Source organism: Plectropomus leopardus, chromosome 2 (genome assembly GCF_008729295.1).
Source record: "Plectropomus leopardus isolate mb chromosome 2, YSFRI_Pleo_2.0, whole genome shotgun sequence".
Lineage (NCBI taxonomy): Eukaryota > Metazoa > Chordata > Actinopteri > Perciformes > Serranidae > Plectropomus > Plectropomus leopardus.
In genome coordinates this window covers 3,057,790-3,084,352 of record NC_056464.1, presented here as the reverse complement: position 1 = coordinate 3,084,352, position 26,563 = coordinate 3,057,790, and the positions used below count along the sequence as shown (strand labels likewise).

The 26,563-nt window shown below is 39.3% G+C and overlaps 1 protein-coding gene across 1 annotated transcript; it reads right to left on the bottom strand.

Annotated features, from left to right (window-relative positions):
* Positions 1 to 923: 923 nt before the first annotated feature.
* On the bottom strand, positions 924 to 25,027 carry si:ch73-267c23.10 (serine incorporator 1). Its single transcript, XM_042498520.1, has 9 exons — positions 24,865 to 25,027; positions 22,457 to 22,650; positions 20,523 to 20,602; positions 20,253 to 20,390; positions 7,287 to 7,456; positions 6,535 to 6,625; positions 4,886 to 5,087; positions 3,679 to 3,906; positions 924 to 1,816 (listed from the first exon to the last, which is right to left on the bottom strand). Exons 1-9 carry the CDS (start codon positions 24,991 to 24,993, stop codon positions 1,681 to 1,683), a joined length of 1,368 nt encoding a protein of 455 aa, XP_042354454.1. The 5' UTR covers positions 24,994 to 25,027; the 3' UTR covers positions 924 to 1,680.
* Positions 25,028 to 26,563: the final 1,536 nt, after the last annotated feature.

Below are 26,563 nucleotides of genomic sequence, written 5' to 3'. Positions count from 1 at the left end.
GTGTGAGCGATCTTTTGAAAACAAGAACAAGAACGGTGACGTCACAGCCGCACTTTGCACGTGGTGTTCTTCTATGGTATGTCCTACGAGGTTACATCAACAACCACTGGCCTGGCATGCATACGACAGCGTTTTCGGTTGTTTTTGTAGATATGTGTACACAAGGATTGTTCTCACAGTGCGATCAAATGAACACAGATTTCGTCAACAACCTCAACAGCACTTTTTCAGTGGAAACAGCATCTACAACTCGGATTACATTTTATTAAAGTCTGTTTTAAGTCTTTAAATCAGTGGGCCCTTTCATACTGAAGGTAAATATAATCAAGGAACACATTTGGACACATTTGGATTTTATGGCCGCTTCAAAGGGAGGGAATCACCACTTTTTGTCTCCATGCTTTATGGTATATTGTGGTAAATAAATTATAATTTGGTGCTCATGGTTTTGTTGACGGCACGTTCGATTTTTTTTCTGTCCACTCATTATGCCAAAGAATCATGTAAAAGAAAGTAATGACATCATTGTTTGATGCATTGTTAAATGTAATGTGATTGATGACTTTGGAACAGTAATGCGTTACATTACTGCGTTTTATGTGATTAAAGTCATGTGTTACTTTGTGACGCGTTACCCCCAACACTGAATCTGACTAATGTTTGTTGTTGTTACAGTTACAGTTACAAAGATAAATGTAGATATTAAAGAGCACATTGTGTCAAAATGTGATGCTGGTTTTATTTTGGACCTTGTATTTGATTTAACCCTTTGAAACCTGGATCAACATCACTTTTCTTGTGTTGCGTTCATACACCTTTCACAAGAACTTAAACCTTTGAAATGTGATTTCTTTCCAAAACATGGAAAACAGGCAATAAAATTGCAAAAAAGGAGTAAAAGGTAACAAGGAAATGACCTGAAAGTTAACTAAAAGAGAGAGAGTGGGATTTAACTTTAATTTCATTTTTTCTTAAACCACATTTAAGATCGCAAATAAATCTGCCTTCTACCTTAAGAGAATCTTTAGAAAATTGTCAAATAACAAGGGAAAAGTATCAAGAAAACTAAATTAAATAACATTATAATCATATATTCAAAATGAGATTACAGGGAAAAAATATCACTATTTTTATGCGTGTGTATATACATAGCATATATATAGCATTTCTTTCTGGTCATCTCCTTGTTTTGCACTATACTTTTTTTCCCACCTAATTTTCTTGTAACTTTTTACTAATGTCTTGCTTATTTTGGGGTCTTTTCTGGTGAAGTCGTTCGTTGCCGTCTTTCCATGTTTTTCATAGAAATCAAGCACATTTGCTCAAGTTTTAAAGGGTTAATGCTCACATAAATGCAGACAAGCACATTGAATGTTTTCTCTTCGCTGTGTTTTTGTGCCTCAGTAGAAAATGTATGATTGTCCTGTGCAATGAATGAGCTGCTGCTATGTGATGGTATGAAATCACTACTGTAAATACCTGAAGCAGCTGTTATGGCACCCCTGAATCAGACCCGATGTTTAACTTCATAAACAAACTAAACTCCTGCTAAAACGTTAAAATGTGAGACCATTTTAAAAGGAACATATTGGCAACATGATCAGAATTTCTGCAAAGAAAAAAAGAAAGAAAGAAGGAGGTTTGTGGAGGACAGAGTGGAGCAGCAGGTGGAGTTACTGATCAGCTGAAGTCCCGGTTGGTGAGGATCAGGGGGGCCACCAGGGTCCAGATGTACAGCGCTAGACACACCCAGCTGGAGGTGATCTTCACCCACACTGCAGGCCACTTGCTGGTGATGGTGTAGTCTGCGTCAGGGCTGTCAGCAGAACGACAACAACACATCGTCAGTCATCAGCATTTCTCTGCTCATAATGCTGAAAATACATCTGTGACTTTCAACATAACCTGGTGTCTCCTGGAATCTCACTAGACGGCTTTAACACTTTCATTTATTAATTATGACTACCTCAGTCAAGATTTTTTAACAGGTTTTTATTCCTTTTAACCCCTAGAAACATAAATCAACATCACTTTTCTTGTGCTGCATTCAGACGCCTTTTACAAGTATTTAAACCTGATTTCTTTCAAAAACGTAACAAAAAAGGAAATTAGCAACTTGGCAAGAAATGTTACACTAACTGCAAGAAATTAGTAGATGTAGAAAATAATATTTAATACAGACTGGGGAAAAATGTCCAGGAAAGAAATATTTAGAATGTTCATAATTACATACTTAAAATGTGGTTATAGAATTATTATAATTTACTTTAAGTACTTTTTTCAAATCTTGTTTTTATAGTTTGTTTGTTTGTTTAACCTTTTTTTCTTTTCATTGCTTCATTTTTCATCTTTTTTTAAATTAATTTTTAGGTCATTTCTTGTACTTTTGACTAATTTCTTGCTAATTTTGGGGTAATTTCTGCTTTCATAGCTCATTGCCTTTTTTCCATGTTTTTCTAAAGAAACCAAGCCAACCTGAGTGAGTTTTTCACATGTCCACCCAGGTGGATAGTGTTTTAGTTTTCAACTGAAGGAATATAAATCAGTAAATAGCCTCCCCCTTAAGCTTCTTGCTCCTCAAAACACTGTATGTATGTTTTCTGTGCGTCTGTCCCATCCCCCCTCTGTGTGTACGTACCACTCCTCTCAGTCGCATTATTTAGCCAATAAAAGATAAGTTGAAGACAAACAAAGTGTTAGTTGTGGTTTAATATGAGTAAAATCACCTTCTTCAGGAACTCCTAGCAAAGCAAAAACAAATCAACTGTTTAGCAGTGGAAGAAATGCAGGCATTTTTCTGTTTAAAATATTTGCCATGGCAGCAGCTCCAAATGTTTGAAACATTTAATAGTGTAATATTTTCCCAAAAGGAAACCATCAAAACAAACAATATGGATTACCCCAAAACAAGACATTTTAACCTAAACTCTCCAGCAATTAAACTCTCTTAAAAGCAGAAGGACGAGAGCACATCAAATCAGCCACAAGAGGGAGTGACCGTGTCAAAAAACGTCTCCAGAGAGACATAGTGGATTTTCAAACTCAATGCCATGACTTTTGAATGAGGAAATTTTTACTAAACCCTTTTTTATACATATATTTTTCACTATTGCATCTTTTTCCTTTTCCAATTAATTTACTATTTTTGCTCTAGACACATTTCTCATACTATCAACATTTACACACCACATGAGGTAAGATGTCATGTGACCACACAATAAGGAAATACTAATTTCTTATTATATCCCAGCACACCTGTGCAGGATCACAGCGCCCTGACGAAGGCTGCTGTGATGAAACACATCAGCAATTTTTTCCTACCTGTCTTTACTTTCCTACTCTTTTTTCTCTCTGTTACACGAGTGCCTGTACCTGCTTCAGGACCACTCTACCACATCTAAGTAAGCTGGTTCCTTTTGGCTCTGTTTTTTTTTTAAACATTTAACAGAACACACAGCACCTTGTCTTATAAAAATTAACTCCACACTTTGAGCACGCCAGTCTCTCACTTTTTTGCAAAAATCAAACCGTCTGAAAGGGGGCTTTCAGATTGACACCTGTCAGTGAGTGTTGTGTGTGTTGCCAGGTGCAGCAACAGCTTCCTATCTGACTGCTCAGTACCAGTTTGTTCAGCTGTAACTGGAAATGTATCCTGAGTTGTAAGATAAAGTGACTGACCTGTACCAGCTGGTGAGGGTCATCATAATGTAGAGGGAGGCCAGGAAGAGCATGAAGTGGAAAAAGGAGTAGCTGTACTGGACCATGTCCCGCTCATTGTCCTCCACCCGCCTGGGTCCTGTTGACTCCTCTGACAGGTCGGTGCTGCTGCCGCCCTCAGCCAGTATGGTGGAGTCTTTGGAGGCCATGGTCAGTTTGTTCACCTGGCTGGTGCTGGACGAACGAATGCTGAGGGCAGGACAAAGATGAATGGATAAATGAATACTGTAAGTTCATTTACAAATACAAACTGTGGTTTCTTTGACAGTGCCAGCCACAACATCTCATGGAAAAACAAATGATGACACGGGAACAGCAACATTTCTCACACTGATTGGTTGTTAGTTTATAACATTAAGCTACCCAGAGTTTGTTTTAAAAGATTCTTTTTTTTTTTTCAGGTTTTTGCCTTTATTGACAGGACAGCTTAAGCGTGAAAGGGGGAGACAGAGGCAATGACATGCAGCAAAGGGCTGAGTCTGGAATCAAACCCACGGCCACTGCAGCAAGGACAAAGCCTCTGTACATGGGGCGCCCGCTTTACATTCACCCATTGACAAACATTCACACATACATTCACACACTGATGGCCGATGCTACCGTACAAGGTCTCACCTGCTACTCGGTAATCATTCACACACACGCCATCTCCAATGGCGCAGCATCGGGAGCAATTTGGGGTTCAGTATCTTGCCCAAGAATACTTCAACATGTTGACTGGCCGGGGATCAACCACTCACCTTCCGATTAGAGAATGACCCGCTCTACCTCTGAGCCACAGCAGCCCCAAGTCTCTGGTAACAGTACTGGGCTGAGCTGTGAAAAATGTAGGTCCTGTGACAAAAAACATTTCTCCACAGTATCCCACAGACAGCCCATACAAATGAAATCCTTGTGGTCAAAAAATGAAAATACGGAAAATGTGTCTGAGTCACACTGACTGAGCAACAACAACGCAGTTAGATGCGGGCGATGGGGGGAAAATCAATAATCAGTTCTCTGCCTATCAGTGCCCACCCACGGCACGGCAACCACCTGACCAGAACCAACCGTGATTTTCATGTGACTATTTCTACACCTCATAGAAAGCTTGTGAATGAAGCTTGACTGTGAAATAGTTTACACGCAGCACAGTCACACTGTTTCTTATCCCACCCAGTGATCCTACCTTGAGTAGAGGATGCACAGGACAAATATAGCGAGCCCCACAATGCTCTGGGCGTCCCACCACTGCAGGTACGGGGACGTTGGGACAGGCTCCTCTGGCCCGATGATCACCACAGCCGTCTGGTTCTCTATCTCCAGGGGGGCCTCGGTGGGGACAGCAATCTGCTGGATGATGCTCAGGAGGCTGGGGTTACATGCTTCATCTGACGGGAGGAGGAAAAAAAAAACAAATGCCATGTTTAGATCTGTAGGTCAGTGTTTAAGGAAAAATGGTGAAAGAGACTGAGTCTGATGGAAAATAAGGGCCCCTTTTTGCAGACATATCTTCTTCTTCTTCTTCTAATGTCTTTAAAAAAAGACATTATTCAGGAGGCTAAACACTGAGAAGTCCACTCAAGCAGAGTAATCCATGACAGGATTGTGACTGTCAGCTAGCAGCACACCAGTCACCAAAGTTCTAATGTTAGTGCTATATTTATGAAATTAGCTATAGCTAGTGTTATTTTATTAGTCATCAGAAATGTAATTTGCAGGGTGTGCCTGTTGCTGCTAGTTGACAGCAGCAATTGTCCTATGGGCAGGCCGGATGACCATCACATCATGTACAGAAATCCTGTCATGGATTATTCCATTCCAGTGGATTTTTCAGTTCAGAAAGACAAGTCCTGCATAAACTATAACTACTGGAAGATGAAGGAAGTAAGAAAGGTTGGACACATTTTCCCTGTCTTATAAGTGTTTAATGTTAACAAAAAAACTCATTTTACAAGTGACAGCATGTTTACTTATATTGTAAATATTGTTTAACCCTTAGGGACTGCATTTTACATGCTTTTCATTCTTCGTTTTTTGACAATTTTGGCTGTGTTCGTGCATATGGCGTACATTTGGCAACATTGTGTATTTTGTTTAACCTAGAAATTTCCAGCTCATCTCCTACAACAAGTCTAAAATACATTGTGGAAACCAGATTGTTACATTCATACGTTTATTCATAATAATGTGCCATTGAAACCCATTCAAACTGCACTTTTTGATCCCACAGACATCAAATTATAAAAACGTGCTCTGTATTCTGGGTGTCATTCTGGGCTTTTGCTTTGGAATTTGTCATTTTTACTGTTTTCCTGAGCAGGCAACTTCTGTTTACCCTGATGACACTGCCACCTAGTGGTTTCCCAGCATGCCCTTGCAATATGCGTGTTCATGTGCAGGTTGCAGTATATTTTCCATCATGTTATATAGCCTCCTCAATAACATCTTTAAAAAAAATGTAAGGTGTTCCCCTTTAAATGCATGTTTCTGGGGGAAAAAAACGTGAGCACAAGACATGAAATCCATGAAAAGTAGCTTGAAAGTGACACACCATTCAAAATCTATATTAATGCTTTGTGTGTGCTTCACATTCTATTGAGGAATTAATTCACTACAAATTACTGCTAGCACAACATACATCATGTGTGCTGAACAGAGTAACAAAAGACCTTACTAACAAAAGCAATAACTCATGGTCATATGACCTAAACAGGATGCTATTTCTTTAAAATGATTATAACAATGCATAACAAAACCAGAGACAAACACGTCATCCTGCTTTGTGTTTGGAGCCAGTGGATGGCAATATTTCAGATGACCAGTAAACATTCTCACCGGGCTCATTGGTCATGGCAGACCAGGTCAGATACATGGTGTAAAGGGTGATAATGGAGGACTGCAGAAGACCTGAACGTGCCTGAGACTCCTGGGGACACACACAGATAAAAGAGAAATCTGTAAGTTTCAGGCTTGAAAAACTCCATGATTGAGCAAACTCAGTTCAATGATGAAGACTCTAACTAAGACTCTAATGTGGCTGAAAGTACGGGAAAACCCATCAATCCATCCATCTATGTATCCATGTATCCATGCATCCATCCATCCATCCATCCATGGCCAGATTAGATCAAAAATTACCAGTTGTACCTGGCTCAAAAACCATTAACGGGAGGAGTCCAGAGTGAAATTTGCGTTTCCTAGGATAGCGAAGGAATGACCTGCCCTCCTCTGCCTCTGACTGGCTTATAATGACATTCTTATCCTTACCAGTCTCACTCCTCCTGCCTTAACATAACCATTACAACCAACTAAGGCAACAAGTACTAGCAACTCAGAGGAGGAGTTGGGTGTGTCATGCCTTCACTATCATAGGAAATGCAAATTTGTTTCCAGGAGGATCCTGATAAGAAATATGAACCACCTCAGCTGGCTCCTTTCAACAACATCAATTCCCATCGGACCTAGATGGATGGTAAATTGATGTTGTTTCCACCTCAAGAGCATGTCACATTTTTGGCCTTTTCATCAAACATCTGCTTTTGCTTGACTGAATGTTTGACACTGCAGAACAAGTTTCTGTCCTGTACCTGAACTTTATGCAGCACAGAGACAACAGAGGCCACAATGCAGAGTAACATGTTGAAGCTGATGAAGAACTTGTTGAGGGCGCATCCATCAGGCTTGGTGTAGAAGACGAAGCACAGAACGATGGCGATTAATGACATGGTGTAGTTGAGGATTGTGACCGTCAGCAAAGCTGAAAAGGGAGAAAAGGTAAATAGCAGAAAAAAAATAGCCCAAAACATACATAAAGAGGTATATAGGACATCATTTTTGTTTTATTTGAAATGTTCAGTCCCTGCACCAAGAAATTTTAAGTGTTATTTCAGCTGTGAGCAGTTTTCTATTGTGTACTACATTGTGGATGTGTTGTGTACATCAACACCACACTGAAAAATCAAGCAATTTCACTCAATAACTCAATAACAATGCACTGTATATTAGTAATGGTACCTCATATTGTTGTCAAAAATATTGATTTATTGCTACATATTGGTTCTGAATATTTTTACCGGTTTCAAAACTCATTTTCCACAGTGGATTACATCGCTACCAGCTGAGCTTTATGCTCTCTTATTGTTAAAGCCTCTGGAAATGTGGCTTGAAATAGTAAGAATGCACATGAAAATAAATGTTTCCAACCATTAGAAAAGCAAGTTAAAAATGGCTCATTTTGAGGATAATAGCATTTCTCCAGACTGTGTGGGCGTGGCAGATCAGGTTTTGATTGACAGCTCCTTGGATCCCACCTATGTCAACTGTCTCTCGTCTCCGCGATGACAGCCATGGAGCAAAGCAATGTCGGCGTGGTACAGCTCAATCTGTTGCAGCCCTCTGACTCTGGCTGCGTTCCTAAATCCAATCTGAAGCTCTGCACTAACATGAGAGAGCTGCTGTTCAAAGCCACAGATCATTTTATTTCTTTGTGAATTAATGTGCGGTTAAGTTCATCATATATTCACTCCATTTGGCGCTTTGCTGCTCCTTCTCCTCAGACAGACTGCCCAGAGTGCCACCACTCAGAGAGAGTCTTTCCGAACGCACCCTCTGAACTTCCAGAATCAGAAGATTCTCAAAATAAAACACATCACTCGTTCACTGAATGGTGAGTTTACAAACTGCTTTGTTATGATATTGCTTCAGCATACAGTTAGCATAACGTATCACATACAACACGAGCTGAGATGCACCCGTTTGTTATCAAAATGAATGCAATGATAAATGATGGCACTGTAGGGTTAGCTAATGCTAGTGCCATATTAATAATTTATTCTTATTTAATTGCTTTCCTATTTGCCACATACTCACTGGTGACCATCTGTGTAATGTTGGTAAAAGCCAGGTAACACACACAAACACTGCACGCTGCACTTAAAACATTACGTTAGTTGAAGACTTAACAAGATGACATTGCCTCGTCTGATAGTGTTACATCAACAGTACTGAAAGTAGCGCTGAGGGATTTCAGTTTGGCGTGTTAAAGTAGTATCAACTGACAGCTGACTTTGATTTTTTGATTGGCTTTATCCATATTACGTGATATGGATTGGGGGATAACCACGCCCAAATTAACCCAACTTCAGAAAACTGTGAAAAAAAAATAAAATTACAAGAGCAGTATAAAACCCCCACTTTTGCACGTGCACGTGTGTGCTCCAAGCTGTGGCTGAGACGATTCTACATGAACTGAAATCGGTGGAGTGTTACAGATAAAATCTTAGAAATGTATAACATAACACTTGGTGATCATCTTGTTAAACAAGGTGAACTTTACATAGCTAGTGACTATTGGTCTGATGTACTGTAGAAGAGGCTTATACTCCTGTTTATGATAGTTTATGATACTACTTGTTTTACTCATTTTGCAGCTATTTTCTATTATCATCCGTTGTATATTTTGTGTGTGTGTGTGTGTGTGTGTGTGTGTGTGTGTCATGGGAAATTGTTTAAGGAGATTTTTAAGGGCAGTCTGGGATCAATACGTCATTGGTGAACTTTCTGGCCATTGACAATAAAGTGAACAATGATACAAAGTACAAAAGTAAAAGTCATGTCAAGTGTCAAGTATGCAACTTAGAAAAGATGATGGATTTAGTAAGAGCACAGTCTTCCGCCAGCGCACGCACCTGTCCGTCCCTCTCTATGTGCGCACGCATATGTCCTGCCCCCTCGTCTCTTTATATCTGGCTATCTATTGGCTGTTGCATTAGTGGATGTGACATTTTTGGCTCCTTCTGCTGAAGGTAAGTGGTTATAAGCGTGTGATTTTTGTATCCAATTCAACCATCTGATGTTGCAATAAAAAAAATTAAAAGAGAAATAAAATAGTCTTTGTCATCCTTTGTGTATTTACAAAATTGAAAAGAGACACATTAATAAGATAACTAAAACCTAATACTGTGTGTGTGTGTGTGTGTGTGTGTGTGTGAGAGAGAGAGAAACCCCTCAGTATATTAGGAGGCTGGAGGTTGTTTTACCATGATTAGTACTGTAGCGAGAGAGAGGTCTTAGAGAGGTCAGTTCGCGCAAGAGTTTTGCCAGCTTGTACAAACCACCAGTCGTCATCTAAATGACAGAAAAAAATTTCATTAAATATCTGGGAGTACTGGCATGTGACCAGCTCCCAAAATGCCCTGTCAGTACCTTTCCTACCATGGTGATTGTTAACACCCATCCCTCTATGATACCTGGCAAGCACTGGGTGGCTATGTATATCACCAAGGACAAACAGGGTTATTTCTTTGACATTTTTGCAACCCTCCTGACTCATACATTTCCACCTGAGAAATACAATTTCCTTGTGAAAAACTGTACGGATGTATCTTATTCAAGAAAACAGGTTCAAAATGACGATGCAATGGCGTGTGGTCAGCATTGTGTGTTTTTTCTGTATCATGTACAAAAAAGGATACCTTATACATAATTGATGAACATGTACAAGACCAGTCTGATTTGTAACAATGCTATGGTTTGTCCATTTGTTTACAAAATACAGCCTACTGCTGTGTGTCCTGAAGATAATTTTACATGTGTGCAATGTGTTAAATAATGTTATTTAATAATGATACTTCCCAATAAACACACATTTTAAAAAACACGACAGTGGTTCAAAGACATTTATTTACATTTTAATGGACAACAACAAATAGCAACATTTGCTTACAATATGCATGTAAAAAAATACATAAAAAAGAAGAAAAATACATTCATTATGTTGTTTCTACATTAGTTTTCTGGAGTAAAAAAATACAAGAAGAAAAATACATTTTTTATTTTAGAGTAAAAATAAAAAAATACATAAAATACATTCATTCTGTCACTGTTACATCATTTCGCTTAGGTGAAGAAACATACATTTGTTCACCAGGCCTGATATATACAACATAGATTATAAAAACAAAAATGAATAAAACAGTCCCATTGTCACAAACAAATCAATAATCTAACCACTCATTGTCAGTGTCTGACCTTAACTGTTTTGACCCATGTGTGCCAAGATGAGTGCTATAACTGTGTGAGTCAACTCTCACCCACCTCCTCCTCTTACCTGCAGATTTAGGATGTGTGTAAAAAGTCAGTTCACCAATTGTATCATGACCCCCTTTTAAATCCAGCAACATCCCGGTGCACCTGTGTGTTCGGGATGGCCGATAACGCTACATTTAAGTCAGCCAGTGTTTTTAAAAACAAAGCCCACCCTGCAGCTCTAAAAACATCAGAAACAGTGTGCATTGCTATGACGTTTTTATCAAATTGTAGTGCCAGCCTCTGATTGGTCGTTAGTTAATAATAATTTTACCCTGGTCATGTCATGATACAACATCTGATGCACGGGCCAATGCTGCCAAACTGTGCTCTGCATTTTGTTTTTGTTTCTTTTGGGCATGTGTTTCAAAACCTCCTCCATCAATCCCATCCTTTACACTGATATCATCATTAACATGATGTGCAGCATCCTGAGTCGTACGAGCCGCATCGCAACTTTCAGCAGGCAAAGATAACGTCAATACAGTCTTTTCACGTTCTCCCTGCTTTACCAATGACAGGTATCTCTGGAGAATATGTGCACATTTTTTAGCTTTCTCATACACATTTAAGTCTGACAGTTGCAACACCTCAGTCACGGCTTTGTCCAACTCATTCTGTGCGCATGTCTAATGGATCCTGTATTCTGCTGCTGCTGTTGTTTTAACAAGTCCAGCTGGTGTTGAGAGACCAGAAATATTTTTTTGTGTATGCTCCATTTTTTTTTACCCACGAGTCATTAGACTGGTAATAAACAGAATGGCTGCACCTAATAATGGCAATAAAAATCCACCAGACTGGTTAACAATCTTTTTTTTATTCAAAATGTTGACCTTTTTGTCGACGATCAGTCTAATTATTGACTTTTACTTTTTCAACAGTCTGTACTGATGCTTAGTCAGAAGAATGCTACCTCTTATCACGTTGAGGACTACTTCACACAGCACATTAATAAAGTCAACGCTTGTATTACTAATAATAACCTTTCACACAATTGGCGACGATTTATATAACAACTCCAGCAGCGGAAGATTTCTCTTCACACATGACTATGTCGTTAGCCCCCTTTATTTATTTCTTTTAGGAGTATAAACAACTGTCTGGTTTGACAGCAAATTGGTTCTGAGTCTTAAATATTCAGGTGTCTTAGCTTTATAATCTATGAGAAGATACCCAAAGGGGATGCCAGTTGCAGCATTAAACGTTTCTAAAACAAAATTGGTGTTACCCGGAAACATTTGTCTGCCTAAAAGTGAAATTTGGTATTTATATCTAGGATTATTAAACAGAACTAGGTAGTTGGTGTTTAAACTGTTGGAGTATATATGCTTTTAATCTAATGATGATTCAAGCTGTAGTATGATCATGGTACTGAGTTACATTGTGTTCTTTATATATATAATCAGCAGTTCACAAGTACTATACTGTTAAATCAACTGAAGTGATTGTTGTTATTATTTTACCTTTTATACATTATGGTGTTGTTGCTATAGGGCCGAGCCCTTAAGGCTTTGCTCAGTTAAGATTGAATTACTATGTTTCTGCAAGAATGTACTATCAGTGACTATGTTGAAACTTGCGCTAGAAATTAGATGCTTTAGTGTACTCAAAGTATTAGACATTTAGGAGTGTTATGTGAAAGGAACATTGTGTGTAGAGCTGAAGGACAGTCACGCAATGAGGCCAGGGAAAGGTAAAATGTAGACCTCTGTTTTCGACAAAGATAAACACAGGGCACTATCAGGGTAACTCCTTGTTGGGGAGATCGTCGTTGAGCACAGAAGTAAGACATGCGATAGAGTGGAATGTGTGTGTGTTTAGTTTCAGGTCATACCCAAGGACGGAGTCAGAAGAGGAGTTGGAAGATGAGAGGAGCCAATCAGAAGAAGACACTGCACCCTTGCACATTTCCTTGTTTGTAATAGTACAAAAAATACTGGATCAGGGAAAGACAGGTTGTCAGAATGCAGGCTGACTAGCTGGTGTTATCAGCTAGGGCGAGGCATTTCTGATCCAGAGCTCTGTAACTGCTCATTGCTTGCTGAAAAGATTCACTAAAAGGTTTGAATTCAAATTCTAATTCTGTGTGGACATTCAGTTATTTACTGTTTATTGAGTTGCTTTTAAGAATTCTGAACATAGCACTCACCCTGGGAGGGTGAGAGTTTTTCTACTTGCAGTGGCTAAAGAGGGAAACTCCTTCAAAACTAATGGTTCGACTGGATTTACCATGCATAAACAAATTATGAACTAAATAAATACAACTTAGATTTCTATGGTGAACATATTTGGTGAATACATTTTTTACCTCTATGTTATTACTAGCATCATGAATCAAATCGTCTATAATAATGAAATTGTTTTCGTCCAGGGGTAGTAGTGCTTCATCACACAAAGACTCTGGCAGACCATTTACAAAGTTGATGTTATCTGAAGGAGGTGATTATACAGAGGCTGCCAGAAGCAGTAAATATAAACAATGTTGTCAATACTGTGCGAAATAACCCTCGATGCATTTTCAATACCACTCTTGACAAAAAAAAGTCTTCCCACAATTAGAACCACCAGACTGCAGTGCTGCAGTCTGCCATCAAACCCTTGATCTGATTTAGTATCCATATGGTAGAGTGGTGTAATCAGACAGCACCCTGCGCTTGTTGTACACTTCCTGAACTTCTTTAACAACTGCTTCATTCTTAAGATGAAACATTCTTAAATGAGCGTCTGTGTTCTGGTTGGCTACAAACGCATGAACTAACCCAGCCAATGACTCTTGGGTAACCACTTCAGCATTTACAGCATTAAGTGTTACACCTTTGCACTTCACCTGACTCTTCCCCTGATGTGTGCGATAAGCGTAGCACTTTGGACCATGCACCATGTTGCTCCTCATGCTGAACCTGCTCCACAAAGAGTTCAGGAGTAATTTATTACAACTCCTGACAGCCTTGTTAACACGGATCCTGGCCGGGTCTAACGTGAAGCCCTCCTTCTTATAGTACTCAGCAATGTATTTTTGCAAAAATACAGAAATGTCTTGACATACTCCTTGAACAAATTGTCAGTCTTGTTGGAAAATTGCCACACTTCATCAATGCAGACAATTTGGTACCCCTTTTGTATAGCCTTTTCCAGCTCAAATGATACCCATGTTCCTGACAACTGTCTGTCACTGTCACCATGCGTACATTCGCTGCTCTGATTCTGCTGTTCAGCACAAGTGCAACACAGCGGGAACATGAGCTTGTTGTGGCATCTGTAGGGCAGTACGGGGTGATACAGACCTCTTGGTGGTAGCAATAATAATTATTGAATAAGTGAATAATTAATTAGATATTATTATTGTTATTATTATATATAATAATAATAATAGTGAATAGTTATTGGGTGGCCAGTCAGATAGTTATTTGTAGACTGAACTGTAGACTGGTGAAATAATAATAATGAAGTGAATCTTTTCACCTTCATCACAAGCAGCGGTGTGGTACAATTTCTTGGCATTTGTGCAGCCACCACACACACATGGCCTTTCTGGGGTTCAGGCGTTCTGGCTTTCTGTATCTGGCCAATAATGCTTTGACTGCCAGGTCTGCCGACAATCATTCACACTCCCACATCACAACAACCCGCACACCATGATATGACCCCAAAGCAGCCACCTTCTCACAAAAGAGATGGTAAAGAAAGCTCACCATAGGGCACCTTGGTGATGGGGTTTACATCACTCTCTATGTGGCATTTGACACAACCCGGAAAAAAAGCAGCCTGCAAATTCGTAGCATGTATTTGTGGCGATATTGTAACCATCGACAAAATATGGCCCTACTCACCTCCTTTGAGCGCATGCTGTACTGTTTTGTTCTCTGTGTGGGCGACATATTCAAGCCACTGTATCGACACATCTGAATAAGACTTATTTTGCTTTATGTATGCACCTTCGTACGTGAGAGCTAATGTGTCTTTGGGGAGAAACACCCCCATGCAACTGGATGCCAGAGTGGTTAAAGCAAAGCAAACGGATCCAGTTGTGTGCCTTGCAGAAATGTCTCACGATATATGGTGCATTCCTTGCGCAGCACTTCTACATCATTAACACAATGGCGGTGCATTTCTGCCTGGAAATCAAGGGTTTTCCCATGGATTGTGTCATACCATGCCATGAATTTAACCCTCTCACACTCACTCATGCTTTCATAAACGTAACAGGAGGGGTCTGGATAAGCATCTACATCATACTCATTAGCCCTGGTGTTGAACCTGTGGGGGAAATACCCTTTTTTCTAGGTCCTCAAAACCCAAGGTTGGTGTTTTGGCCAGACGCATGGGTAAAAAGCTGAATGAATCTATCTAATGCTGTCGGTATGCCTTGTCATACATCAGGATGACTCTACTACCTCTCATGGTTACACTAGGAGCGATGCCGTGTTTGGCAAAGTACTCCAACAGTAGGTAGTTATCAAAACCCGACGCGTTGAGCAAAAAATGCGTAGCCGCAAAATTTTGGATGCCTGTAATGTTTCTCAAAAGCACTTACACACTTTAGAGTGTTGAAACAAATCTTGTTTCCATCCATGTCCATTGCACATATAAAATTGGCCTCATGCTTGCCGTTGTTGGAGTATGTAAGTATGTAACCTAAATGTCTGTAACTGAACAATGATTCCAGCTAAAATGTGATTATAATGCTAGGATAGGGTAAGATAGAGAACAAGTTTTATGTGACATGAGCCCTTAAGGCTCTGTCCAAGCAAGGCTAGAATTGTTATGTAACTGCAAGAATGCCGAAGTGGGAATGCTGAAACTGGCGTTAGAAGAACTGAAACGCTACTGTATTAATCATTTAGGAGTGTCATGTGAAGGTCACCCGTATGCAGAGACAAAAAAGAGGAAGTATGTAATGTGTATGTGAGACAAGAAAGGTGTGGGTGTCTGGTTTCTGTGATTGTGTTTGACAGGTACAGCAGAATGATCGGTGTTGACCAATCCAGAGAAGACCCTGCGCCCTGGAGAAGAGAGCCAGATAATGAGAGGATCCAATCAGAGGGAGACAACACCTCCATGCACATTTCCTCATTGTAAATAGTATAAAAGACTGATCAGGGAAAGACAGGTTGTCAGAATGCAGGCTGACTCGCTGATGTTATCGCTAGGGAGAGGCATTTCTGATCCAGAGCTCTGTAACTGCTCATTGCTTGCTTGAAAAGATTCACTAAAAGGTTTGAACTTAAAATTCTAAATTCTGTGTGGACATTCAGTTATTTACTGTTTATTGAGTTGCTTTTAAGAATTCTGAACATAGCACTCACCCTGGGAGGGTGAGAGTTTTTCTACTTGCAGCAACCAAGAGGAAAACTCAAAATCATACAGAATGTAATTTTCACTGGGTTCTTGTTTTTCAAGTGGTTGGATAAATGAGGTTGATGAGGACGGTCGCCATCTAATTGGCACTCCCTGCAGTGTGCGCATACAATGGGTGCGCACTTGTGGGGGTTTTTCTGATGCCTGTATGTTTTACCACACGCCCGCGCAGTATTTCAGTGTGTCACATGGACTCACATAGTGTGTGGTCTCTTTTAACTTGTGTTGTAGATAGCAATGTGTTGATTTGCAGATGTGTTTACATTTATCACATTTCAGTGTTGTGCCTGGGTACTGATTGCACTGTGTAAAGCAGACATTACAGAGATGCTTGCAGTTGTGTATTAGCGGGGTTTCATATGTACTGTAACAGTACTGACAGACATGAGGAGCCCCAAAAAACCCCAGTTGGATTTTCAATCATGTAATAGTGTTCATTATGCAAGTATAACCAGCTGGTCTGTTTGTGAGGTGTGTCATGTGTTTGGAAACACTGTAGGTGTTTGCGCCCCCTGCAGCATGATAAAAAATTATAATCTTAAGATTTAAATACTTTCAAATTTGGTAACATCAAGGAAGGATACCTGGTGTGTGTGTGGTCAAACCTAACAGCATTTTCCAACTGTTTGGCGTACTCTAAATTTTCTATATCAGAGACACCAGCATTGGTAGAGTGTGCAAGGCATAAACAGAAACACATGTTGTTGTCTTTGGAACTGTTGATGGGGTTGTGCAGAAACCGCCCTTTCTTTGACAAAATCTCATCATACGACATGTTACCCGGTCTTAGACAGGCACCACCACTTCTGTTCTGTGCAACCGTAACAACAAACTCCAATTCATCATCTGATATAGAAGTTTTGTTGCTGTCTAACACTTGAGCAATTTCCTCTATAAACAGATCTACATTGTAATCATTATACACATTTAAAATGGTCTGTACTTTGCTGGCCAGGGATGGCCTTCTCAAAACAAAATTAAAAACACTGCCGGGTTATGAAGCTTCTAGGCCTGATCAATAACACCACCCAACCTCTCTATGAGCCTAACAGGCACCTGCTTTGGGCTGTTCACACCAATGTCTCGAAAATTGACTCACTGGCACACTCTAAAGCATTAAAAGCCAGTATATCCCTAACCTGAGCCTGTCCTCCAGACCCCTGCTAAACATCGCCATGACCACCAACTGACAAAACCAATGGCTCAGTCTGCATTTTACTACCAGATTCTACCACAGTGCCGTTGACACACTACCTGACAAATGACTCACAGCAAGTGTGCTGCAGACCCAGTAACAACAGCATCATCAGCAGCAACAGATGCTACAGAATTATCAGAGACGACAGACACACCCGCAGAACCTACAGAATTAGAAGTTGTATGAGTGCATTGGAATTATTTAATGTAGCAGCAGAGAGACCAGCTTTACGCTTACGCCTGCGCTGCACGCGACTCTGTTAAACATCAAGTTTCTTTGTCATGTTATCAGACCACTGTTTAAAAGCTACACAATTAGGACATGTATAGGAAGTTTAATGGAGTTATTTGATGTAGCAGCAGCAGCAGCAAGACCGGCTTTACGCTTGCGCCTGCACTGCATGCAGCTTCGTAAAACATCAAGTTTAACTGTTATGTCATCAGACCACTGTTTGAAGGCTACAAAATTAGGACGTGTATGAGAAGTTTTGGTGTTATTATCACTATTAACAACCGACCGACCAGTTCCATCACTGTGTTCAAACATTTTATAAGGAGGAAAATGAAAATGAGTGATTTTTATGACACAAATCTACTGCGGTTGACTATCTAGACAATCCAGCATTCCAGAAATCTGTTTGTGCTATGAAGTTGGCAAATGTAATTTCAATTGCCTTAAAGTTATCAGATAAGATAAATTAGCGTTTGTTTTAATAAGATTTTAAAGTATGGACTCCAGGCGTCTGTTGTCAACTTGTTTTAATTTAGTATCAAGTTTGTTATTAATTTGGGCAAATCTGTCTGTTATTATCTGGCGCAATGACTCCTGCTCACAGGCCTGTGGTGTTGGCAAGTTGTTTTCAATATTATCAACAGCAGGTAAATTAATAGAATTCATACATGTCATAAAGCACATTTAACTCATCGTCGGTCAGCTCATGAAAATGCGTTCGATCTAATGAAGAAGCCGCCTGGCTTTGACAAATGGGCTCTGTGGGGAGAAGATCAGTGACACCAGTTGCTCTATCACATGCTGCGTCACTAACCTGACAGGCTTTATCAGACACTGAGATGAAGGTTTGACTCAATTTGTTAGACACAGGGACACTAGCTTGAATGTGTACATCAGCCGCAGGGACACAGTCAACAGCTGCGTGAGTTTCTATACGATTATTCACCAAATCCCGTGAGACAGCATCTGTTACAACCCCAGGTACTGTGCACCATTCATCAAACAACTCACCGTTAAAAAAGAATGCACATCACCTTGGATGCTGATCATGGGTTACTGTGGCAGTGGTGCACTGTCATCCCTCTCGACGGCTATTTTATTCAGGCCCTCCGGAACACTTACAGCCGTTTCTATTTCATCCAAGCACCTGTACCTTCAGGCACATGATGGAAACACATTTTAAATATATGTAAAAACAACACTTAAGTTTGGATGAACCAAAAACCATAGCTTGTTTGTTTTGTTTCCTTTTTGTACATACCATGTATTGTTGTTGTGCCTTCTCTTAGCAGACTGCTCCCTGATCTCCTTTTGTGTTTGGGATCTCTTACAGTTAGCCCTGGAACCCCTGGAACTATATACACACACAAAACATAGTGATTTAGTTTAACAAACAGATTTATAAAGTAAAATAGTTTCTCACATAAACAAAAAAAAAACTTACCGTTTGAAACATTGTTTAAAGGACCCAAAACTTCTCTAGCTCAGGAGCTCCTTTCTACACCCAAGGTAGGTCTAAGATTCACAAAAAAGTTTTAAAAATTAGGCTACAAACACCGCTTTAACATCTGGACCAAATATATATATATATATATATATATATTTGACAAAATGTAACGTGATAAAACACCAACCTTCTATATTAAAAGCAGCTGAAGGATTTTTTTTCCACATCTGCTAGCACAGTCAGTACAGCACCTAGTGAATCATACTTTTTTTTAAAAAAAGCATACCATAGTTTGAATGACTAAACAGATTTTTTTTAAATTGGGTAAAAGTGTGGAATGCTTACCGTTTGGATAGACCATGTTTGATGAAGGTGTCGAAATGTTCACTCAAAAAGGGTTGCAGGAGAGTCGCACAATCAGCGGTCGGGCGAGCGTAGTGTTGAAATGACTAAACGCAACACCATGTCCCCTAGAAGGTGTGGCTTACTATTTTTACCAATGGAAACGCTCGGAATGCACTATGTAATGCACCACGTGGTGCATTACATAGGTGTCCTTATCTGTTGCTCCGGCCGTCCTGCTAGGAAATTTTTAGTTCTGAAAAACATCCTGTAAATGGTAAAATGCCTCCAATGCTGTGTTTTAGTTTTCTCTTAGTTACCAGAATGTTATTTTTAATTTAGGGTAAAAATCCCTTTAATCATGTCACAAAAACAAAACAGAAAAAAATGTATGTAGTCTTAGGCCTCTAACACATGTTCTGAATGTTGCAGTTGAAACTTTCAATTTAGTTCAATTTGTAAATAAAACCTTACATCACCTATCATTCAAATAAACTTAATAAATCACAATTTGACTCAGAGGGCTTCACAGCATAACATTCCTTTGTCCTTAGACCCTCACAAAAGTAAAGGAATAAATCCCCCTCAAAAAGCCACCAATAACAGGAATAATGGTAGAAACCTCAAATAAGGAAGAATCCCTTCTACCATGTGCATTTTCACATGCACATGCAAAAGTGGGGGTTATATACTACTTACAAGATTTCAAACATGGATTGAGGATAATGCCTGATTATTTTTTTATCCTTTTATCATGCATGTAAGACCCTAAATTACATATTAAGAAAGTTTTTGGTGATTTGGGTTCCCAGAGGTTTGAAAGGTACACACTCAAACCACAGTCAGATGGTGTATGCAGCATGTAATTGTGCCACAGCTTGAGTCACTGACCTGCATACCAGCCCCTGGAGTTGCCACTCTCCATCTTTTCCACCCAGGACTCATTCCAGGAGTGAGCAAAGTCCACCAGCAGCACCAGCTGGATCAGAATGAAGAAGAAAGCTCCACCAGAGCCCACAACAAACCACACTGCCACAGCACACACACACACACACACACACACACACACAGTTCATTCAGTTACTCATCTATCATATTTATCACAATTCTGTGTCTGTTTGTTGGATGTCATATCAAATTGTTAATATATAAAGTTCTTACTGTAGGTAAAAGGCCCCTCAGGAATGTAAAAGGCACCGACTGTCACTGCCACCAAGGCAGCAAACTTAAAGAACCAAAATCTGAAAACGGAGGTTCATGTTTGATTATCCAGTGGAATGTACATAAACATACATTTTAGAATTTTATCAAGAGCACATCTATCCAGTCACCCTCAGGTCAACAGTGTCCAAAGCATTTCTACTAAGTAAAACACTTAACACTAACTTTTAAACCAAATCAAGTTTTTGGTCGAATGCACTAAACTTTAGAACTAGATTAAAATTGTCAAACATGGCAGTGACAGGCAGAAATACTGTTGTACATTTTGTTAAAAAAAATCTTGTTTGATTTGGCAATACTTCTCCATTAATTTGGCCAACAAGTTTTTCTCAAAGACAGAAAAATGTGAGCCTCTTTGCTGAGCCATTATGAGTACCATTAACCTTGCAAACTTGTAGTGAGCTATAAACAATGTAACACTTATTGTTACAGAAAAGCAGCTGTTTAAACGCCGCCCTCCGTCTCTCTTTTATGCTTACTAGTTGCAGACAGCATGCTTAATACTGTAAAACTTTAAATATAAGCTTTGTCTCAATCAGACGCCCAGTCCCTTTTACTAGCCTGGTGTGGATATGCATTTTGACAAATAACGGCCTGTCTTAGTTGGAAGCACGGTCTGGTTACTATGCTGTTTATCTTACAGACGTTCTTTGGATGTATAAAACTAGGTTGTTAGCCACCCACTGGAGCTTAGTTAGCTGCTCAGATCACATAAAGAAATATTAATGTTTAAGCTTTTGTCAATATGGATGCTACACACATTTTTGCTTGGTGAGATTCTCTACAATCTAATCATTCAGTTCGTTTTACTGAAACCATAAGCACCAATGAAGACAATAATACCAGCATAGAAAACAAGAAAAATGCAAAAAGAGATTTAAATAAACAATGTGATTGTATTTCCCATATTTGCTGAGCAACAGTTTTGTGTGAAGGGAATTAAAAGCCCGTCCCATATAGCCTATGAGCCTGCTGAGTTCAGTGGTTTAAGCAAATAAAAGCCTGAGCTATTAATTGAAGTTTTACAGTATGCATCTATATATTTATTTATGTAGGTATTTGTTCATTCATTTATTATTTTAATTCTGATATGACACTTGACAATATTGACTAAACACAGTTTAAATTCAGTTTAAAGAAATAAACTTGGTTTTTACTAAACCACGGTTTATTTTTAATGCTGAGTTTACATCTGAATTCACTTATTTTAAAGCTAGTTTTACTAAACTATGATTAAAGCTAATCTTAGATTAAATCAATCCTTTTTGGTGCAACCCATCTTGAGACAACAACAAAATTACAGACTACTAGATTTAACAAGGTACAAAAATACTGAGCTGCTCAGTGATCAGCAGAGGAAGGATGTGGTTACTGTGTACTTCATAATCATGAATAGAACTCCAAGAATAGGTGACGGCCGCAATGAAAAGCCATCCAGCTTTCTCCTGCATGCTATAAAAAAGGGGTTTTGGCAACATGATTGACAGCTATTTAGGAAAATCAGTGTGCTCGCCATCAATAGCACAGCTCATGACTGGTCAGATGAGTGTATGGGGCTGAATGATCTAGTTCCGGCACTGTGTGCAGGACAAAGGCCATGAGCTGAATGATAGGTTGTGTAACTTATTAAACCTCTGACCTAGTGAGAGGACAAAGAGAGACAAAGTTCTTTTTGTTTCAATCAACAGTAAAAAGCGTTCCGGGCCTTAAGTCGCTGAGTCTTGAGGCTGATAGCTTTCAAAATAGAAGCACGCTTAAGCATCCCAGATAAATGATAGTTAGACACATATTAAACAGTGTGCTCAAAACCCACCTTTCACTGCGAAGTGTTGGTCATTAAGAGCATGTGTTGCAGGTGTTTTTGCAGTGCTTACCCATTGTGAATGGCTGCACGGGGGTCTCTGCTGTTCTTGATGTTAATCATCAGAATGGAAAACCCCAGGAACCACATACTCATGCCAAAGCAGATGCGGTACACTGCCTTATAGCCCACAAACATTTCACAGTTGACGTCAGCCCGCAGGCTGGGGATAGAAGAGCCAGCTCCGTCTTCACAGAAACCAGGGATCTACAGCAAATCACAGGAAGTCACATTTTAGATTAACCCTTAGGGCTCGCTTTAATATCACACACACTTGTATTGTTCTGTGCATAAGATGCGCTTTTCAAAATCAAGCTTTCATGAGTTTATTGTTTAACCAACATCAGTCCTAATCATAAATATAAAACATTCATTAATCTTCAGAATTTTAATTGCCAGGTTATGTCATGATTGCACTATGTTTTCTGCATCTGGCAGCTGCAAAACAGGTTGGGGCATTTGTGCACAGTCAATCTAAATCCTCTAAAAGTGCTTGCATTTCCAACTGACATAAGGTTGTCAACGAATAGGATCATTTTTGTGTAGATGAAACAGCCCCAAAATCTCTATTGCCAAACCCAACAAACTCCAGTTTAATAAACAGTAACTGAATCACTATGAAACACACTTCATTCAAAGTCGATAGAAACAAAATAAAATTCACAGAAGCTGTCTTGGCTCGTGTCTCCACTGTCTCAACAATCACAAACTCTGCTTTGGTGGAAATAAACCCTTATTTCACCCAATAAGATGTGAAAATATGCTGGCTCTAAACACTCCAAAATTACTGTTTATTTAAATGGAGTCTAGTGGGTTTGGCATTAGCAATTTCGGGGTCTGGTTAGAAAGAAAAGATCTTACTCTTTAACAAAAGATCTGTCTCTATGGGGATCCTTTCCATTATGTTGTCAGACACTTGGAATAACAATCTGAGCCCGTCAGTTGCAAAAAACAAGCCCTCCAGTGCATGTAAACTGATGATGAACAAACGCTTCAAGTGTTACATTGGAGCCTGTTTCGTGACTCCCAGCTTCAGCCCTCTCATTCAGTGCTGGGCCAGTTTCAGAAACTATTTTTCTGACTATTTACTTGTATATAAACTCATGGGAAAATAGGGTCCATGTTGAAAAATACCAAAGTTGCACTATAAGTCAAGTCTGGTATGTACCTGAATTTATTACACTAAAAGACATCTAACGCAAAGTAACAACTGAACACTGTCAGTGAGCGTGTTCCTGTGTTGCATACCTTATTGAGAGCAGACTTAGGCCAAAGTGTCTCACCTCCCGATATAATAAACTCAGAGAGAAAAATGGCACGATTGTTGTAAAATTTACCATTGAGGCCACAGATGCAGATGCTAATATTAAAAAAGAGGCCATGATGGTGGTGTGGTCAAAACAAAGCTAAATGGAAACACAGTCAGAAAATTGCTGTGGCTTCAAAATAGAACGTAAGAAATTCGTACCACTACCACAAACACATCCTGTCATACAACATATACTTGACAATGGGGCAATGTTTTAGATGCAGCAGTTTTCTTATGGCAATACATGCACTGAATCACCCTGCAGATGGAATATGACAACAGCAGAATTGCTTTCATTGTTTAAGCAATTATTAGGCAAAAAATGGCAAAGGCTACAGCCTCTCAAATTTGATCAATTTTTAGAAATACTTTTCTTTATTTTCTTTGATAGTAAGATCAATAAGGACTGCTGCTCAAACAAAGCAGGACATAATTACAATGCCATGGGCATTTTATTTTAATCAAGAAAAAATGGCAAATAAAAATACTGATGGCGAGGTGGCACACCTTGAACAACTGACAACCGCTCACACATACAGGAAATATCAGCCCATTCTCATTCCAAAATCACAAGATACCACCACTTTTGAAAAGATTTTGGCATAAGATCCTGAACGTTAGAACGTGGCCAGACAGAACCTTTGCAGTGTTAAGATATGCCACCGGAAAGCTGGACAGCACCTTCGGCGGCAGCATGATACACCGCTGGTTGGCGTCAGTTTGATTACCTGATGTTTGTCAATTAAGCTGATATTTTTCTATTTTTCTACATGTCAATGATAGTATATATACTGTTTTTTTGGTGATTTTTTTTGGATAGCTGTATATTCTAGGTAAATAGTATTTGTGTTGTTAGTAGTTTTTTGCACAGGAGGTCGGTGTTCGCATCCCATCTGACTGTGATGCTTTAAGGTCCCATCGCTGGTTGCCTGCAATGTGCTTTTGTTGCCTAAATATAACAACAGGGTTTTTTAGTGTCAGTGATTTCAGTGAATTTCATCACACGTATGATTACTATCTAATGTGTGTTTGACACAAGGATAGAGTGTTTCTGTGAATAGGAATGTCTGTTCTATGTTTACATTCACTGTACTCCCACGGTTTACTCGTACCCTTTTTAGCTGCTGATCCACTCCGGGCGACAGCATGATGCAAGCCACGATGGTCCCCAGCAGCAAGATGGAGGCATAGATGATCCTGGTCACCGTGGAGTTCCTGGTGCTTGGACAGCAGCTGCACATCAGACAGGTTGCACTGCTGCACAGGCACGGCACCTGGGGACAAACCAAAAATATACATTTCTACATCTGCATGTGAAATGAGAAAGAGCTACAGTAAAAACTGCAATCATAAACAAACAATTGTGCAGAAAGGCACAAGAACATAAACAAATGCAGACGCTTCCAAACAGGTGTCCTGTATGATTTGATTAAGTAACCGTTCAGCTAAGGATGTTTCTAACAGCTAATTTCCCTGACATTTCAAAGGAAGTTTACATTTAGACTAGCGTTGTGGACTAGTTAATTTTGTCATAGATAAGGCAGCGAATTCTTGGGTTTTGGACAAAAACATGTTGTGTGATGTCACAGTGACATTAGCCCTTGACCACCAAAATCTGCTCAGTTCATCCATAAGTCAAAGTGAAGGTTTGTGCCAAATTTGAAGAAATTCCTATACATAGATATTGCATTCACAAGAATAAGACAGACGAGGCCATAGTGACCTTGATCTTTGACCTGTGATCAGTAAAATCTAATCAGTTACTTCAGTCCAGTTCAGCTGTACGTTTGTGCCAAATTTGAAGAGATATCTCAAAGGTGTTCTTGAGATTTTACATTCATGAAAAAGGGTGAACATATAGACAAACTGAAAACATAATAACACTTCGCAAACAGTCAAAATAAGTGCGACTTAATCCACAAGGTTCAAAATGGTCCGAAAAAGTATTGTGTATATTATGAGACTCATTTGACATTTGTAATTGCATTTTTAAGTAAGTAATTCCTATTCCTCTGAATGTGTGGCACTTTTCACCATGCACTATGACCACTGCATCATCATCCTACAAAACATGACAACAATTTACCAAATAAACAAATCTACTAAAAAAACAATATTCTTTAGGGAAAGAAAACTTTAGGAAACATACCTAATCATTGCAACAGCATTTTAATTAAGTGAAGGCAATTGCATGAATCAATACAAACAATAATAATAGGTTAAACAGACTGGTATTTGTGGTGCCTGCTGGCAAAGGTAGCAACATTAAAACAACTAGTAGACTCATTATGGACCCCCCTCTTAAACTCCTTTCATCGTTTAATCTTGGAATGAAAATGCAACCGCTTGCACCACTCACACGTCAACTGGCATTTCAGTGGTTACACTTTGATGAACACTTTGATTAAACCCTTTCAGGGTTCACGCCTTCACATTTTAACAGCAACAACAAAAAACTTTTTCAGCTTGTCAAACTCGTACTTCCTCTGCTCATACCCAGCTAACTCCGACAGCTCTGATTACTCCCACTACAGCCGACACTTCAGCTGACCCTTCCTCTGACATCATCTCTCAATTTATACACTTAAACTAGTATCAGTTTCTTAAAGTATTTCCACTTCAAATGACACTTTCAGCCAACCACTAAATTTATTACCTACACGCAACTGATGTCAGCTTATTTTATTTAAATTTCTAATTCAACAGCTTCTTGTATTTTTAATGCCACTTCAACAGCAACTCCAGCTGTTTCAGCATTAAACAAAGTAAAGTATTATAAAGATGGATGACATGACAGCTCCTCAAAAGTGA